Source organism: Varanus komodoensis, unplaced genomic scaffold, assembly GCF_004798865.1.
Source record: "Varanus komodoensis strain SLA01 unplaced genomic scaffold, ASM479886v1 scaffold81, whole genome shotgun sequence".
In the NCBI taxonomy this organism is placed as follows: Eukaryota; Metazoa; Chordata; class Lepidosauria; order Squamata; family Varanidae; genus Varanus; species Varanus komodoensis.
In genome coordinates, this window is record NW_025336495.1 from 1,234,748 (window position 1) to 1,247,431 (window position 12,684).

Consider the following 12,684-nt stretch of genomic DNA (forward strand, 5'->3'; position numbering starts at 1 on the left):
GGCATGAAAGCGGAGCAGCGGTGCCGCGGAGCTCTCTCCGGCTTGACGCCCGGGCAAGCTTAGCCAGGGCTGGGCCCCGACGTTATGAAAAGTGCGAGGCTGTGATGTCATACCTTTGTGAACGGCCTCTGGATGGCAAAGTGACGAAAATGCCTACCTCCCTGTTGGTAATTAATTGCAATTAAATGTCGCCTGTAGCAGCTTGGTCTTTGTATTGCTGTAGTGGTTGGAGATGCTGGCCCGGAGACCATGTTCTGCAGCCGCCTGCTGCTCAGAGCCCTCCCCCAGAGTCACTCAGTCAGTCGTAAATTGTCTCCCTCGTTTAATGGTTAAATACATCAATTGTGTATATTCAACTACGTAACTATATTGCAAAGACTTTAATTTACAACATGCAATTCATTGTGTGACCCTCAGGATAGTGCATGTCGCTTGTTTTTGATATTTATTTTTTAGCCAGCTAGAGATGCTATTATGTTAGGTCATAAATGAGAGCCAGTGAGGTGTCGTGGGTAAGAGTGTGGGACTGGGACTCCGGCGATTTGGGTGCTTGTCCCTGCTCAGCCGTGGAACCGCTGGGTGACTTTGAGACAGTCACAGAATCATAGAGTAGGCAGGCTCATTGCAGGACTCCAAGTTCAAGCATCCTTGACGGATGGCTGTTCAGCTGCCTCCTGAATCCCTCCAGTGTGTGTGTGTGTGGGGGGGCACCACATCCCTAGGTCTCAGGTTCCATACTGCTCTAACCATTAGGAAGTTCTTCCTGTTATCTGGCCAGAATTTGGCTTCCTGGCCCTCCTCTTTGTGTCAGCCTTTCACGCCACAGACTCTCAGGCCAGCCTACCTCACAGGACAAGAATGAGAGGAGGAGGAGAAATATGAAAGTTATCTTGACTTCCTTGAAAGGAGAAAAGGGTGGGATATAAATATAATGAATAAATGAAAGGCATCCTTAGTGATTTATTTCTGTTAGCCTCAGGTCATCCAGAAAGGCCTTTTGCCATTCTGATACTCAAAGGGTGGCTGCTAGAGACAGGGCCTTCTCCATGGCGGCCCCCAGCTAGGATGGGGATGGTGATGCAACACATCCTGACAACATCGGGTCGACCTCTCAGCCTGCTCAGAGGGTTTTTTCCCCTCAGCCCTGCAGATTCGTGGGCTGCACAGAACAGGGAACCCTTTCTCTGTTCTTCTTGCTGCTGATTCAAATCTTCCTTTCAGGTGTTGCAAAGGATGGTGATCTGCTGTGGGTACCTGGTGGGAAAGTGCAAGTTGGAACCCATTCCTTTGACAGCAGGAATGAAGACAGGTCTCCCAGGAAGGTCGAACCCTTCCTGATGGACAAATATCCAGTCACCAACAGAGATTTCCGGTAAACGCTTCGCTAGCCTGTTTTGCAGCAATTTAAGTGCTCTGCACTTGCATGGCCAGGAGCAGTCTGCTTTTCAGCTCTGCAGTAGTTTGTATGTCTATTATTTATTCTGAAAGCAGAACAACTATAATAAACAGAGCAACAATAATAAACAGAATAATAATAAACAGAAGAAGAGATTGACAAAGTTGCCAAAGGAATTTGATGCAGATCCAGCCAGTGCAACCAGCCCTCAGAATCTGTCCATCGACACTCCATAGAAAACTCACACAAAAGAAATCCTTACTCTATACAACAACAGATCTTCCAAGCACTTCAGGTCCTCCACAGCTTTCCCTTTCCTTTTTAAACACCTCAGATCCGTCAGCTGCCGAGGGCTCCGGTGATCTCCATCCAGCACCTGCTGCCATCCTAACTCTGCCATATTCCCTGAAAGGCTCTCGGGCCCTATAGTGTTAAGACTCATGAAAAACTGCTTTGATTCTCTTAAAAGAAAGATTCAGTCCATTAATACTGATTGATAATATCTTCATTCTGTCTCTCAAACTCAGTCTAAGGAGCTCTGGCTCTTCAGATCTGGCTTCAGCTTTTTAGCATCCCATTCAGATTTCCTTCTTGCATTACTTCTCTTCTTCTCTGCTCCTCTGCACTTCCACCTCTCTCATTTCTTCATACCTATAAGTGAACTACAGTTGGATGGTACAGTTTAAAGCAGAAAAATTAGGGAAGGGGAATCAAGAAAGAAAGAAAAGGAAAGAAAGAACAAGGAAAAGATCAGAGGGAGGAAAAAGAGGCAAAAGTGGATTAAACTAGTCAGCCTTCTGTCAGTATTAGAATTATTAGGCCCATTCTATCTCTATTAAAATACTATTTTGAATCAGTTTGTTAAGAAGAGGCATTGTTCCAACTTCTATAGCAAGGGAACCTAACTTCCAATTTTCTCCAGGTCCAATAGACAGAGCTAATGATGATCTCACAGTACGTCATGTTTGTTCTTTGTTCTTTAGGATTATTAATTTTTTTATTCTTAAGAGGGTCCAGGACAGTGAAAAACCCCCAAGTCCCATCAGGGAGGTATAATTGTTCCGTAAAGCAAATCATATTATAACTTAGATTTATCCTTGAAAATGTGGGACGTCCCGCTCATGAGATGCTCTAGGTAATTTTGCACAAGAGGCCATTTTGCATCTGGCCTCCTTTGGTGGATCGGGAGGTTCTAGGAACGAACTGATAGGGGTTGTAGTCTAAAGCATCTGGCAAACACCAGGTTGGCCACCTCCAGCTTAGGACAGCAATCAAGGGACTCTGTATTAAAGGCTCGTTTGGAAAGCTGCTGCACTCTTCCTAACAGGGAATTTGTACGCGACCGAAAATACAAAACAGAAGCAGAAGAGTTTGGCTGGAGCTTTGTCTTTGAGGATTTTGTACCAGAGGCACTGAAGAAGAAAGTGATGCAGAAGCTGGAGGTAAAGAACATCCTGAATTGCTAAGCAGGGTTTTGTAGGATTTCTGGTGGGGCTCTCAGGGTGTGGTGTCAAGTGCATAGCTCTGAAAGTGTTTCCCCTCTGGCCCCTGACACACATTTTCCCCCAAGAAGGTTCAGGTGCTTCCCCTGTGAAATCTGAAGGTACCCTAATCTGTGAGTTTCTTTGCCATTTTCCTGAGTATACCTGAGGCCCTCCAGATGACATGGGACCACAATTCCCAGCATTCCTGATTGTAGCGTCATTGCTGTATGCATCGTCAGAGTTTCTGTGATGACACGGAACACTCACAAGCGTTCTGACCTGCTGAATGGGGACAGGCACTGAAAGGTAAAAGCTTGGTCTGCCTGCTCTAACTTGGGTTTCTTGCCAGAAAATAAGGCAGGATATATGTATGCTAAATGAATCAATCAGTTCTGAAACAGCAGAACTGTGACAGAAAACTTATCTCCACAGACATGGCTGCAGCTCCTCTCATTCAGAATAATAAAAACTATACTGCATGTGCAGCGTGGCAAGGAAAGAGAAACAGAGCGAGTCAGAAGGGGCCTCCTGGGCCATCTAGTCTGACCCCAGGCTCCTGCCGGCTCCACTCACAACATGCTTCCCATGTGCCTGTCTAGCCTATCCTTGAACACCCTCACCGATGAAGCCTCAGCCACCTCCCGTGGAAGCCCTTTTCCATACCCTCGGGGTCCTAATGTCAGGAAATGCTTCCTGGCATCTAAATGGAACCTGGGTTCCCTGAGCTTTGCTCTGTTGGAAGGCATCCCACCTTCCTCTGCAGGGGAGAACAGGTCTCTGCCCACCTCCGTGTGACACCCCCTCACATACCTGTGTGTCGCCAAAATATCCCCTCTGAGTCTCCTCCAGGCTGAAGAGACCCAGTTTCCTCAGTCTCACCTCATACGGCTTCCCCTGCAAACCGGCCACCAACCTTGTGGCCCTTCGCTGCACTGAATCTTACCTGGCTGTATCCTTCCTGTAATGAGGGGCCCAAAACTGAGCACAATACTCCAGTTGCGGGCGCACCAGAGTCATATAGTGTGGTGGTAATACCTCCCTCGATCTAGAAGCCACACTTCTGGCTATGCAGCCAAGGGTGGCGTTCACCCTCTTGACCACCGCATCACACGGCTGGCTCACGTTCAGCCTGCAGTCAACCAGCACCCCGAGGTCCCTTTCGCAAGTGCTGCTCTCCAGCCACTTGTCCCCTAAGGAACGGCAGCCTTCTCTCTGGGCCCGTGCCCCCTCCTCCCCACCCCCCACCCTCGTTGCCGGGGACGGGCCTTGGCAGTGGGAAGGCCCGTTCCCTGCAGCCACTGCCTGCCCTGCATCCTCTCCAGGGCCCCGCGGAGCAGGGAAAGCCAAATCCCAGTGGTGCCCCAGGAGGAGCTGACCTCTGGGAATCAAGCGTCAGGTGGGGGCGGGGGCTGCCCCCCGATGCCGCGTGGTCTGCAGAGGGATGCAGGTCCGTCCCTTCGTGGGCCGGTGCGAGGCGCTTTGTGGGCGGCTGAAGCGGCAGTGTGCCAGCAGCTCCCGCCTGGGAGGCAGCCGTCGGAGGCTGGGGGGAGACCTTTTGGGCCAAAAGGGGAGCCTTGGCATGTGGTGTGGTGGGTGTCCAGCGGGGACAGAGTGCATGCTGGGTGTGTGCCCTCCTTGGGACCTCCCCCCCCCCCCAAATAGCCGCAAGAGAAGTAGAGTTGAGTTGTACCAATGCATCTCCACCGAAGGAGCGCAGCTGCTCCTTGTCCATAGCGGACTTCGCTTCTTGGAGCCTGGGGCCGGCTCTGGGGCTTGCAGCATTACCCAGTCACCCCTCTGGCTTAGGAGATTTCCGAAGCCATTGCTCATACGCTTCTGAGCATAATGTTGGAACCACAAGGACTAGCAACTTTATTTTTAAAAGATCGTAATGGAAGTGGAGATCCTCAGGAAGCTGGCTAAGAGAATGTTCACACCGCCTGGCCCTTTTGAGCCTTGTTCTAAGCACAGCGCTTCCAAAACTACGGGCTGGCCATTGTCACTTTTCCGGGGTGGGGCGGGGGGAGGGATCCACCAAAGCCAGTGGGGCTGTTTCTGCTTGCCTTGGACACATGCCCTTTCCTCCTTTCAGTCTGCACCATGGTGGCTGCCAGTCGAGAAGGCGTTCTGGAGGCAGGTGAGCTTGCCGAGGGACTTGTGGGATCCGGGTTCTAGTCTCCCCTCAGCCATGGAACTCACCGTGACTTGGGCCGGTTGTGGTCCCTCGGCCTAACCTGCCTCGCGGGGCTGTTGTTGTGAAAAGGAGAGGAAGATTATGTAAGGGGCTTTGGGTTCCTTGCAGGATGAAGTCAAGCCACTCGCCCGGCTTCAGTAGCTCCCCCTCCCAAAAGTGGGGAATGGCCCTGCTAGGCAGCGAAAGCCTGAGCTGGGACACGGCCGTTGGGGGGCCATGGCACGTTGCAGCCACGTTGCGTTTGGGCCCTCCGCCCTGGAACGTGCCCCCTCCAGAGCACCCCCGCCCCAGATGGCCTCAAGCCCCCACTGCAGCGCCCCCTTTCCTTCCTCAGCCTGCAGGCCCCGGATCTGGCATCAAGGACAAACTGGATCATCCGGTTCTGCACGTCAGCTGGAACGACGCCCAAGCCTTTTGCGCGTGGAAGGGGAAGCGGCTTCCGACAGAGGCGGAGTGGGAGCTGGCGGCCAGGGGAGGCCTGCAAAGTAGGTCCCTGCGGGCCGCGGGGCACCTTCCCACCCACGTGGCCACGTCGGTCCCAGAGGAAGAGAGCGGGGAGCCTGTGGCTGGCGTGCTCGAGCATCCCCTGAGCACAGGTGACCTCGCCACACCTGCGCTCGGCCGTGAGAGGGTGGTGGCACGTCAGCCTTCCTGCCCAGCAGCAGGGAAAGAAGCCCACTTCTGGCCTGAGGCTTTGCACGCTGCAGCAGGCTTCAGCTCACGAGCCGCGAAGCTGGCCGGGTAACCCAGTGCTTCTCTCTCTGGTAGACCGGCGGTACCCCTGGGGAAACAAATTCCTGGCCAATCGCACCAACCTCTGGCAGGTAAGGCGTCCTGCGGCGCACCTCCCGCTCTTCCCGGTGCTGCCACGCCAGAGCGACCGGCAGGCGGGCTGGGTGCGGCCCGGGTGGCCTGCCTGGGCCACTTGCCCGCCGGGCCGGCCGGGCCGCAAAAACCCCCTTCCTTCCCGCCTGCAGGGCAGCTTCCCCAGCATCGACACCGCCGAGGACGGCTTCCACGGCGCTTCTCCAGTGGCCGCTTTCCCCCCACAGAACAACTACGGTAAGGCTGCTTCCTGCTTCGTGGCATCCGAACCCAAGTCCGCAGGTGCCGGGGCTGCTTGCCGCCCGGGGCAGAGCGCTGGCAGCCTTCCAGGTTCTGCAGATTTGTGATCTTCCTGTCCTGCCTTTGCCCTGCGAGGAGTCCGTAGCAGCGCGCAGAATCCCCTTTCTCCTTGACACGTGATGTCCTCACGGCAGCCTGGTGAGGTAGGCCAGGCTGGCAGTCCGTGATGGGCCCCGAGTCACCTGGGGAGCTGCACAAGGACTTGAAGCTGGCTCTCCCAAGTTCTGGTCCAGTGCTCTTAACTCCGGCACCACACTGGCTCTCACAGCAATCCTGTGAGGTAGGCTAGGCTGGACCAGTGGAGCTTTGCGGCTGAGGGGGATCTGGAACCCGGATCTCGCAAGGCCCAGTCCAGCACTCTGGTCACTGCCACGCTGGGTTTGTGCTGGCCATTCCGAGCTGCTCCCAGGGCTTCATTGCAATCTGCCCTCCGCCCCTGCATCCTGAAACGTGAGTGTCGGCTTCCCTGCGCATGTGCAGAGTGTGCCAGCCTCTCCCACAGAGCAGCTGCAGGTCTGGCCCAGGTGGCGAGTGTCCAGGGAGGGGGCGCCTCCGGGCATTCGTTCACCCTCCTGCCCCCGGCTGTCGCTGTGCCCAGGCTTCTACGACCTGCTGGGAAATACGTGGGAGTGGACGGCCTCGGAGCATCGCCCGGACGGCCCCAGGGCCCGCCAGCCCGCCCAGGAGACGATGCGCGTCCTGCGGGGAGGCTCTTGGGTGGACACGGCCGACGGCTCGGCCAATCACAAGGCGGAGGTGACCACGAGGTAGGCAGGCCAGCCCTGGGCCGACGGGCCGGCCTGTTTCTCCCTGGGACTTGGGGCCGCCCCCAGAATCCCGGGCTCACCCTTCCCCGTGCCTGTGCCTTCCGGTGCACCGGCCCACAGTCCCCATCGACCCGTCGGTGCCGGCTTGGGGGGGGTGCCGTGCACACGCAGAGGGGCAGGCTAGTGAGCTCACGCAGCGCGTGGGAGGGTGCGCGTTCTTCACGGCCGAGCCCTGGGCCCCGCAGTCCCGCAGTCGGGCCTCCCGGAGCGGAGCTCCTGCCTGGCCAGTGTGGGAAGCCCCGGGCCTGCTGCAGGCTCTCTCCGCATCCCGGCTCCCCTTGGTACCCCAGCTTGCTTCCCTCCTGCCTTCCTTCCCACCCCCTCCCTCCTCTTGGCCAAAGGCAGCCCTCCAGATAAGGGCTCCGGGTGCCGGCACCCGCCCCTTGCCTGCCCCACGGCCGAGCATGGAGGCGTCCCTGCTCTTTTCAGGGGCAGCCAGGGGGTGCCTCTCTCTGGCTCGGCCAGGAGGAGGAGACCTGCACCCATCCGGATGTCATGATCCCCGGCTGGCCGCATCCCTCGGCCCCGGCTGTCGTGCGGGGTAGGAGCTGTGGCCCAAACAGCCGAGGGCCCCCGGAACCAAGCCCCGAGAGGGGGCTTGCAGGAGCTTTGGCGATAGACCCCTGCTCGGTTCCCTCCACAGGATGGGGAACACCCCCGACTCGGCCTCCGACAACCTTGGCTTCCGCTGCGTCGCTGACCCCCCCACGCAGCCGGCCCCGGAAGCTGTGAGTGGAAAAGCCGAGCTCTGAAGCATCCAGGATTCCGCTTTCTCCTGTGGAGACAGGCCACCCTGCTGCGGGGAGAAGATGGTTTCTTGTGGAAATTAGCTGCAGGAAAGGACGCGGCGCTGCGGCAAATTATGCGCTAAAGGACGTTGCAGAGAAACGGGTGTCTCTTCGGAGGTGCGGGCAGTGTGCGTGCTGTCAGGGATTCCCTTCTTGAAGGTGCCGTTAGACTGGAACACAGCGGGAGCAAGAGAAGCTGGGATCTCCTGGCTCAGGCATGTCTCTTCTGCAGCTCTTCAGGGTTTCAGAAGAGGGTGTTTCTCAGGTCCAACAGGAGGTGCTGGGGGGAAATTGGGACCCTGCGGCTAAGCAAGGAATCATCGAATGGTAGAACAGTAGAGTTGGAAGGGGCCAAGAAAGCCAACAGGTCCAACCCCCTGCTGTTTCAGGGCCACCAGCTTACACCGTCCCACTCGGGTGATTGTGCCAAATGAAGTAAGATTCTAGTCCTCATTGTGCCAAATAAAGAGCTGTTTTAAAGGGGAGCTTGGGAACTGCCTTATATGGAACCAACCTCACCCTTGCAGCGCTGCAGGACGTCCGGGGGACCTGTCGGCTGCATTCAGTACCAGAGGTCCTCTCGGGGCAGGTGGTGGCTGAGGTGGGACTCCAGCAGCAGGTGGCAGGGTAGGGATGGGGGTGTAGGCGGAAAAATGTCCCCCAGCGCCTGGCAGGCCACCCACGAGTCGTCAGGGGACCTTCTGTCTGAGCATGTACAGCATTGCGCACTAAAGCTCTCCCACCGATGGGTCGGCCGTACCAGAGGCATGGTGGCCTCTGAGAAGGGGGTGGGAAGCTGCCAGAAAGGCTGGCTTTGCAGCACTGGCTGGCAGCTGTGTCTCTGCGGGGCTTCAGGTGCAGATATGCCTGATTCCACCTGAAGATAGGGGTGTGTGTGTGTGTGTGTGTGAGAAGTGTAAGTTCAGTCTCGAATGCCTGATTCCACCTGAAGATAGGGGTGTGTGTGTGTGTAAAGTGTAAGTTCAGTCCCGAACGCATTAGATAAGTGGGGGGAGTGAAGACTCTCCAATTGTGGCAGGATTGGCTAAGACCCCCCCCCCAACTTCCTGACCATCTGTTCCCATCGACACCTTTGTGCCTTCCATCTGTTTGGACAACCCCTCTTGGCTCCACACACGCTTGGCTGGGAGCTGCCACCCAAAACGTGTTGTTCTGTACTAAAATGTCATTGTCCGATGGAGGCAAGCCAAGCCTGAGAAAGAACGCACATTTATTGACCTTGAAATGGGCTCTCTTTCCAGCAAACAGGGAACATTCCCTTTCAAAAGCACAGCTGTAATAAATAGTAATAAATACTCCACATTCCCAGGCTCGGAGCTCTTTTGGGCTAATGGCGGCCGCGCTGCGTGAGCACCGTTGCCCTTCCTCGGGATTCCCCCACCCACCCGAGGCTCGCTGGGCAGGTGCTTCACTGCTGCGTGTACCGAGGGGCAGCTCGTGGGCCCGTTCTCACCCGGGAGGAGCCCCGGAGGCCACATTCCAGCATGGGCAGGACCCCGGATGCCATACATCTTAGCCCCAGCTTCCGACAGCCAGCCGGGGAGGCTTCGGAGAGGCTTTAGGATCTGGGAAGGGAACGGCACAAAAGCCGGAATCCTCTCCGCGGCTGGAGGTTGGCGAGGGGGGCAGGGCTCAGGTTGCACATCAAGGTGGGCTGTGCCCCGCAGCCTGGGGCAGGTTGGCCAGCGGGCTTCAGAGGGAGCTCGGTGGCGCCGCCCCTCTGGCAGGCTGTTGCTCCCCAGCAGCTGGGAAGTCAGAGGCAGGAGGTGCTGGGGCCCAGAGGCCCCATCTCAGCCTGCTGGTCGTGGTAGGTATGCCCTCCCTGATTTTGTCTAGGCCACAATCCTATGCCCAGCTATGGGCAACCTGCCTCCAAAGAGCAGATCTAGGAAATGAGGCGCCCAGGCCAGTGGGGTTCTCCACATCTGGAAGCCTGAGGTAGACTGCTCCTGAGCCTGGCGGCTCCCTGCAGCTCTGTGGCTGTCCGCTTCCTCTTACAGCTTGCTTACAAGAGAGCCAAAGGCATCCCCTCTGCTCTCCTAGGAAACGCTCTGCTGCAGGCGACAGATGCTCCGCCCCAAGCTCCCTCGGCCAGGCAGCCGATGAAAGTCCCTGTTGCTGGGGCTGAATCCCTGCATGTCTGTTGGCGTACCAACACTTGCTGAGGCCCCAGGAGGCTGCTGCCCCTCCCACCCCCCTTCCATAAGCCCCTCAGGTGGGATGTGTGGGAGGCTGAAACAAAGCACAGTAAACGTGCTGTCAGGTTTCTAGTTCCTGGGGTCTTGGGGTGTTTAATTAAGAAACAAATACCCTGAGAGGTAGCGTAGCCATTAGATGTGGCACCCTGTACAGATTTTTGGACTACAATTCCCACAAGTTCCAGCATAGATGATAGCCAGGCATGATGGGAAGTGTAGTACAAAAACCATGGAAGGTTCCAGGCTAGATATGACGTTTCAAGCAAGAACTGAAACTGACTTGGGTTCAAATCCCTGCCTGGCTGCGAGTCAGTGGGGGTGCTCATCGCCTGGTCTACCTCACAGGGTGGTTGTGGGGATGACATGGGAGTGTGTGTGAGAAACATCCGGCCCTGAGCTCCTTCAAGGAAAAGGGAGAGGCAAATCAGTAAATAATAAGAAGAATAGCGTTAGATGTGCTGCCATAGCTTTGGCGTTCCCTGGTTGGGTGCCGCAGAGGCGCATCGGCCCCAATACATCATCCCTGGCCACGGGAAGCCAGGCAGGCTTCGCTCCTTTTGTACGTGGACTCAGAAAAGCTCTTCCTCGGCAGCCAAGCTGAGCAAGATGGCCTTGGGGGTGTTTTCGAAGAGGGCTGCGCGGTTCTGGGCCTCGCCCTTCTTCACCCAGTGGCCGTAGATCCTGAAGGCGCAGGCGTCGATCAGCTTCCGGACGGGCTTCAGGCCGTAGGGGTCCCGCTGCATCACCTCCTTGGTGATGGGCTTCACGTTGCGGTAGCTGAGGTAGATGCGGACCGAGGCCAAGACCGTCAAGCAGATGACCTGGCGGGGAATCACAACGTCGGCTCGGGCGCGGTTTGCCCGTCAAGCTAATCCGTGGCTCAGTTAAGCTGGGCGGGTTGTGCCCACAGGGTCCGGCACACGGCCAAACCGTGGGCCGGGCTGCTCTTGGGCAGCCTGGCATGACAACCCCTGCTTCTGGATCGAGCTGGACCAACCCCCCACGGTCGAGTTCACAGCTGGATCTCGTGGCACGACAGCCCACCGTCACTTGGCCAGCCCTCACGGAGCTGCGCGGTGTGCCGGCCGCCATTGTGAACAGGCCGCCCTTAACGAGTGGCTGTGGCGTTGTGCAAAGCCGGCCGCAGGGCAGAGGGGGCTGTGGAAGCGCGCATCGGGCTGTGAGCACACTCAGGCCGCAGTGGGGGGGGGGGCAGCACTGCTCCAGCTTTTGCTCACCTCCCAAGCCACTAGACAGTCGCTTTTGGTGGGCGACACGAGGGGAGGGACTGGAGGTGCTGCTGGCAGCCTGTCCTGCCTCCCGGAACAGCCTCCCAGTGCTGCCTCCAGGGCTGGACTTGCAACCTCGGCGCTTCAGCCGGCATGGGGGGAATTGCTATTTGGGCACCATCGGCTCTTTGCGGCTTCTTGCCTGATCAGGAGAGCTGGAGATCTCGAATGCTTGCACATTTGGAGAGGTGAAATCTATGAATTGGCCTCATTGAGCGGTTTCACTCAACACAGGAATCTGGGGTTTGCCAAGTGGCCACTGCAGCTGAAGCGTTCTCTCCACCCTCAGCCTCAACTGCCTTCGATGGCTTGTGCCAAACCAATTTTAAGAAGTACCTTAAAACTGCCGTTCACATGTTACCCTAAAAGTCACCCTTTGTCAGCTCGGTTATAGGAAAACAGAAGTTTGGATACCCGGAATTTCCGGAAGGGGCTGAAGTGCCGAACTTCCTCCACTACATATTCCTGGAAGAAGGGATGAGCCAACGCGTCTTCCACCGTGTAGCGATGCTTCGGTTTCACCACCAGAAAGTGAGAGATCTGCCAACAGAACAGTCCTGGTTGGTTACAGCACTTACTTCTGCGTTTGTCTTTCGTACATTTCTACATGGCCTGAATTGGAGGACTGCACTGGAAGAACGCCTGTGAAGCCTCCGCAGGTGGTGCGGTGAACGTTTCCAACATCTGGGAGACACGAAAGTTTACTGGAGGCACGCCAAGGCCTTCAGCTTGTGAGGAGGAGCACCCAAGAGAATGGCCTTGGCAGTTTCCCCAGAGCTCATTTATTCCTTAAATAAGAGCCGTCTTTGCTGGGGGAACCAAAACTGTTTGGCTTCCTGAAGCAACTTGGCTCCCAAAGAAGGAGGGAACTTTGAACAAGTTACTCATGGCACTGCAGTTATTTGAGGGAGAGGGTCCTGCACCATGGACCGCTTCTTACGCATTTAGATTCAGCCCAGGAGCGGACACCCCCCCACCCCCACCCCCCGCCGGAGCCACGGCTGACCTCTGCTTATGGAGACACTGATCTGCGAGCACAGCGAAACAGCGCAAAAGTAAAATAAATAAGTTTACTATATTTAGCCCTCTCTGGCAGGGAAGCCAAAGGAGAAAAGGGAGGTTACAAATATGATAAATGCCCCTATGTCCTTATTTCACTTTACCAAGATTTGCGTTACTCAGGTGCATTGACCATGAACCAGAAGAACTGTGGACTGGAACCAGGGAAGAATGCCAAAAGACCATTTCTTGTAGCAAAAAGAAAAAACCCAGATGGATGACAGAAGAAACACCGTTGCTAAGGTCAGGCAAGAAGCAAAAGCAAAAGGGGACAGAAATAGGACCAGAATCCTGAACTTGTCC

General features: G+C 56.2%; 2 protein-coding genes across 2 annotated transcripts in view; one reads left to right on the top strand and one right to left on the bottom strand.

Annotated features, from left to right (window-relative positions):
- On the top strand, positions 1 to 9,137 carry SUMF2 (sulfatase modifying factor 2). Its single transcript, XM_044456051.1, has 9 exons — positions 1 to 167; positions 1,222 to 1,372; positions 2,724 to 2,838; positions 4,973 to 5,017; positions 5,409 to 5,559; positions 5,843 to 5,898; positions 6,052 to 6,136; positions 6,798 to 6,966; positions 7,670 to 9,137. Exons 2-9 carry the CDS (start codon positions 1,338 to 1,340, stop codon positions 7,776 to 7,778), a joined length of 765 nt encoding a protein of 254 aa, XP_044311986.1. The 5' UTR covers positions 1 to 167; positions 1,222 to 1,337; the 3' UTR covers positions 7,779 to 9,137.
- Positions 9,027 to 12,684, bottom strand: part of PHKG1 (phosphorylase kinase catalytic subunit gamma 1) — a 19,986-nt gene continuing 16,328 nt past the window's right edge. Inside the window, exons 9-10 of the mRNA XM_044456050.1 lie at positions 11,737 to 11,862; positions 9,027 to 10,854 (exon numbers count right to left, since the gene is read on the bottom strand). Of these exons, the coding sequence (XP_044311985.1) occupies positions 10,603 to 10,854; positions 11,737 to 11,862 (378 nt within the window). The 3' untranslated portion in view covers positions 9,027 to 10,602. The remainder of the gene's footprint in view (positions 10,855 to 11,736; positions 11,863 to 12,684) is intronic.